This window comes from Diabrotica undecimpunctata, chromosome 11 (assembly GCF_040954645.1).
Source record: "Diabrotica undecimpunctata isolate CICGRU chromosome 11, icDiaUnde3, whole genome shotgun sequence".
NCBI lineage: Eukaryota > Metazoa > Arthropoda > Insecta > Coleoptera > Chrysomelidae > Diabrotica > Diabrotica undecimpunctata.
The window spans coordinates 25,589,789-25,595,674 of record NC_092813.1 but is presented as its reverse complement, the minus strand read 5'-3'; the positions used below and the strand labels follow the sequence as shown (position 1 = coordinate 25,595,674).

The window sequence follows — 5,886 nt, the reverse complement described above, 5'->3', positions numbered from 1 at the left end:
TTATAATAGCTTTATTTTTCGGAAATGTTGTGCAGAAGAAAATAACTGACTCTTTTTAGCATTAGAGAACTCTTTTATAAAAAATGTAAGTTTCATATACATTATATGTTTTATTTCTTATTTTTTTGTACCCTAAATGCAGCTTTAATAATAAATAGGATAGGATATAATAGATAGGATAGATGGCGCTGAACGAGTAAGAGTGTGTGTTTAAGTCTAGCTCCGAGAAAACCTAAGTTATTTACGGTAAATTGCATTCATTTTAATAGTTTTTCAGTACTAATTAGTGTAGTGATACGTATAAGTTATATAGTTTAAAGAAAATGCCATCAACAAGAAATACTCCTAAAACAATCAATAAAAATGTTGTAGCACGTGTTGAGAAACTTGAAGAAGCTTTACAACAAGGTATGAAGGATCTAAGATCTCAAGTAACCAGTAATATCTCAGGTACCCAAATAGATTTTATAAATAAATTTGAGCAAAATATGTTAGAATTAAGTAATTCCGTCAAAGAAGAATTAAATAAAGTGCAAAAACTTGTAATTCAAAACCAAAATAGCATTGAATATCTAAAACAAGACAAACGGCTTAAATCCCTTATTATCAATGGTGTCGATGAGAAAGAAAAAGACGACCTACCTGATGTTATTACAAATATAATCAACAATAAACCTATCTTGTCAACCAATTTAGTTGATTGCTATCGACTAGGTAAAAAACGAAATTTGGATAAGAGGCCAAGACCGGTAGCCGTTGTGTTTGTAAACAGATGGTTGAAAACAAAAGTGTTTAATCAGAAGAAAAATCTTAAAGGTTGCAGTGTCGTGATTAGTGAAATGCTTTCTCCTGATTGTCAGAAATTATTAAAAAAAAGTGAGGACATCTGTGGGTACCAAAAACTGCTGGACATATCAAGGTAAAATATATGTATCACAAAATGGGTCAAAGAAGCTTATATTATCTGAAAACGACCTTGCTTTATTATAATTTAAATTTATTTTCATATATGTTGGTTTGCAATTAGAGTTAATATTATTATTAGTTATAATGGTATATCTCGGGGATAGATTTTGGCATATAGGTACTTACTTTATTTTCATTTTTCTTTGAACATTTTATTTTTGTTTCTTTTTTAATTATTGCTTTAATTATCTGAACTTAGGCGAATTAAATTTATTTACTGTTAGGTTATTTTCTTTAAGCTTCAATTCAAATTTAACTGTACATCTTGAGTTATTTAGTAAAAAATCCTTAGTTTATACTGTGTTTTGAATTAAAGAGTAATATCTATATATTTTTTTTACACTGTTAATACATCACCATGTGAATTACTGTTTATGCAAATAATAATCATCTACAAATTTTGCTTAAATTATTTACATAATCGTTTGTACCAATTAAGTAAGGATCTAATCTAAGCTTAACATGAGTAGTTTAAAGTTTGCTCATATAAACTCTAGATCGCTAGTTGCGCATTTTATTGATGTAAAAGAACTTATTTTGAAAAATGATTTAGATATTTTGGGTATAAGTGAAACATGGTTAAAGGAATCAATATCCAGTAAAAACATTAATATACCTGGCTATAACTTTGAGCGAGTCGACAGGAATAAAAATGACACAGGTGAAGGTGTAGGTATTTACATAAAATGTAATATAAATTATTTGCTGATTAAGTCATCAAATGAAATTGAAAAGATATGGTTAAAACTCTCTCTTCGTTATGAAACACTAGCTATTGGTGTTTTATATAATCCTTATGGAGCATTTTATAAAACTTTCTTTGGAGTTTTGGAAACAACTTTATCATCAGTACTGCCAAGTGTAGATCATTTACTCTGTTTGGGCGATTTTAATGTTGATCTGTTAAATACCAATAATTATTCCACACAGTTCATTACAGATATATTAGATGGTCTTGGACTAAGGCAGATGGTAAATCAAGCAATTAGAATCACCCAGTTCACATCGACTCTGCTTGATTATGTAATCACATCTACTGAGGATAAAATCTTGTCTATTGAAGTAAAACATATCTCAGAAATAAGCGATCATGAATTGGTTGTTTTAAAATTTGGTTGTGATGTCAAATCTAATACAAATAAATTTATTACTACTCGGAATTTCAAAAATTTAAATTACAGTTAATTTAAATCATATCTGGAATCTACACCGCGGATAATAATTTATGAATTGCCAGATATAGACAGTAAAGTCGATTTTCTCTCTAATAATATCACTACTTTACTTCACATACATGTTTCATATCAGACTTTTAGAATCTCAAAGAAATATGCTCCATGGTTAACTAATGCCATCAAGCAATTAATATTAGATAGGGTAAAGCACTTACTACTTACGAGGTTACTAAAAATATAAATCAATTGAATGACTACAAAGTATTGCGTAACTTAGTAATAGCCATGACTACGAGGGAGAAAAAATCATATTTTAAAAACATACATGATCAATCTTCTAAAGATATGTGGAATAATTTAAAATAGTTGGTAAATAATTGCAAAACCAAAAATAACTTTAAAATAAAAAACGTGTGGAATGCAAACGAGATAAATAAACACTTTATTAAAGTCATACCAAACATAAAAGCTTACATTGATACACAAATATTCTATGAAAACAACTTTAAGTATTCTCTCAGTTCTTCTCTTAACTTTAAACCAGTATCTGAAATTAATATTTTGCATATTATTATTAATATTAAACGTAAAACTATTGGTGATGATGGTATTAAAATATTAACGCTGCAACTGTTTATTCCCTTTCTTCTACCGTAGATCACACATATCATTAACTGTTGCTTAACAAACTCAATTTTTCCCAGTAAATGGAAACGGGCACATATTATTCCTTTACCGAAGACTAAAATTACAGAAAGCATTAAAGAGTTAAGACCAGTAGCTGTACTGCCTACATTATCTAAAATTTTGGAAAAGGTAATCGATATTCAGTTACAAACGCATTTAAAAAATAACAACATGATCTCTACGATGCAGTCCGGTTTTAGGTCCAGATATAGCTGTCTTTCTGCTTTATTAAATATTACAGATGATATTTTTAGAGCCTATGACCAAAACAAAATATCAATTCGAATTCTTCTAGACTACTCAAAAGCTTTTGATACAATTAACCATAATTTGTTATTCTCTATTTTAAAATATATTGGTCTAGAAGCGAGAGCAGTTAATCTAATGAAATCCTATCTTTCTAATAGATGTCAAGCAGTAAAACTTAATCAAAATATTTCTCCATTTCTAGATCTTAATACTGATGTGCCTCAAGGATCTATATTAGGTCCAATTTTATTCTCTATACACACATCTAATTTTCCTTCTGTGTTTTTGTCCTGTTCACAACATTATTATGCAGACGATACCCAACTCTATATGTCATTTTATCCAAATGAGTGTAATCAAGCGGTAAATGCAATAAATCATGACCTTCTTCAGCTGCAGATTTTTTCTCAAAATCATTGTTTAAAATTGAATACATTAAAAACTCAGGGTATCATTTTTGGGAGGAATCTCCATAGGAAAATATTTTTATAGAATTATGCCAATCGAATTATCTTAGGAAATGACAATTTAATTTTTAGCAAAAAGATTAAAAGCCTTGGGGTTTGGTTCGACGAAGATTTAAGGTTTACATATCATGTAAGTATTTGTTTACAACGAGCTTACGCCGTTTTAAAATTACTGTAACAAAGCCGCAATTTATTAAGTAGGGCCACAAAGTCATTATTATGTAATGCTCTGGTATTATAAAAATTAAATTATTGTGACGTGCTTTACAATGCGTGTCTCACTGAATTTGATTAATGGAGAATACAGAAATTGCAAAATTCTTGTTTGCGTTTGATTTTTGGCATCAGGAAATTTTAAAGGATAAGTCATGTTTTCACTGTAGTCAAGTGGCTAAATATGAAAAATCGTCGGAAATTCCATGCTTTATGTTTTTACCATGAAATAATTCAAGAGAGAGTTCCACCATACCTGTACAATCGAATAACTTATAGGACGGACGTTCATAATCTTAATCTTAGACACAAGAATACCCTCACTTTACCTAAACATACAACATCCTTTTTTAAACGTTCATTTTCATATTCAATTGCTTGCAATATTAACAGTTTGTCCTAAAATATTAAAAATCTGTCTAGACTTAAGTTCAAGAGATTAATTTATGAGCAGTTGTTCGCTGAACAGTAATTTAAAAATTTAAGAATTAAAAAAAAATAAATACTTTATAATTAATAAATTTAATATGTACTTAATATTTTTATGTTTTATTGTAAATACAATTTCATTCTTTAGATATAGTCTATCTATCCTATTTTCGGGGGGTTAGGTGGAAGAGCAGTTGTGTGCCACAGAATCTGGTCCTACTGATATTATATTTCATTGTAAAGAAAATTTAATCTGTTGTTAATAAAGACATTTATTATTATTATTATTATTATTATTATTAAATATTGCTGTAATAAAATTTTACCTTGTTAAAATTTTATTTTTTTCTACCTTTTTTATAACGTCACTCTGATAAAGTGCCATTTTTTTACTGGACCCTTTAATCTGGCCCCTCTCGCCCAGAGTAGTCTGGGCATCAGAAACGCCAAAGACTAGATCCTTATGGGTCTAGCCCGTATGATAGAGGTAATTAAATGAATCCATTTTAGGAGGCCTAAGTATCTGAAGGGCTCACAAATGGGCCCTGCCCCTATCTACCATAACCATAACAGTAACAGACCTACGATTACGTATGCAGAAAATGTGCTGAATGCTGAATCACAACAGAATTTATGTCGACTGCCCCAACCGACTCTATGTAGGGTATACTAGACCTTCCTCTATTACAAATATAAATGGAAAAAAAAAGACAAAGGAAGGAGCATACAGAAAGAGAATAAGACGCCAGAAGCAGGGCGAAAGGGTACTGGGATTAAATCTGGAGAAACTCTCTAAATAATAATCATTTAAAGTTTAAAACGGTACCAGATGCAATGCAACCTAAATTTAATTTCGACAAACTGGTTATCCTCGTTTTTTCAGAACATAACCTATGGGAGTCGATTCACAGGTATAACCAAAATTAAGATAGAGGTAATGGATTTTAACAAGAGCTATGAGTCATGCCAATACAGTACACAAGTTTACCTGTTATTTACAAGGTCATAGCTCTTGTCAAAATCCATTACCTTTAGTCTTATCTATAATATCCAATCTCGAGATAGGAATGAAACATGAACAAGAAGAACAACCTTATAGGATAATTTTGTGATATTTTCTCCAGATATTCTAATAGATTTTAACCAAAATGTGTATTTAAATATATTTTTGTAATCTCGCCTTTACTTTGTACTAATTTTAATAACTATTTTTAATATATTCCATATACAAAATGTTGAATAAATTCCTTATACAACAAATATCGCAGTTGATAATTTATTGGTTACATTTTTAAAGTTAGCAGTTGCATTTATGTTGGAATAAATTGGCGAAGATAGAAAACTAAATGGCAATTTGTAATTTAAGAAGTATAGTTTAACGTGCCTAAGATTTATTTATTTATTCTCTTTGTAAATTGGGGAGATATATCAAACATTAGGTACATATAGTAAACGAAAATAACTGAAATCTTTTTATGTGGATAAAATTTGTTTATAATAAATTTTATACGTTTAATAAATCGTAATATAGAGTAATAACTTTAAAATAGCTTTAATTCAACATCAGATAAATAGATTAATATATAATAATATTAGCTAATATTTTTTCCATTTAATTGAATTCGGAAACTTCAGTTGTTTAACATCGTCTACCAATTTACAAAATCACTAGCTACAGATGACTAATAATGTAAATGCTA

General features: G+C 29.1%; 1 protein-coding gene across 1 annotated transcript; it reads left to right on the top strand.

Annotated features, from left to right (window-relative positions):
• The first annotated feature begins 323 nt into the window (after window positions 1–323).
• On the top strand, window positions 324–923 carry LOC140452799 (uncharacterized). The gene has a single exon (XM_072547128.1). It carries the CDS (start codon window positions 324–326, stop codon window positions 921–923), a length of 600 nt encoding a protein of 199 aa, XP_072403229.1.
• The last annotated feature ends 4,963 nt before the right edge of the window (window positions 924–5,886 follow it).

What these genes read in the sequence shown, in the direction of transcription:
- LOC140452799 (XM_072547128.1), top strand. Translation starts at nt 324, where the DNA reads ATGCCATCAACAAGAAATACTCCTAAAACAATCAATAAAAATGTTGTA.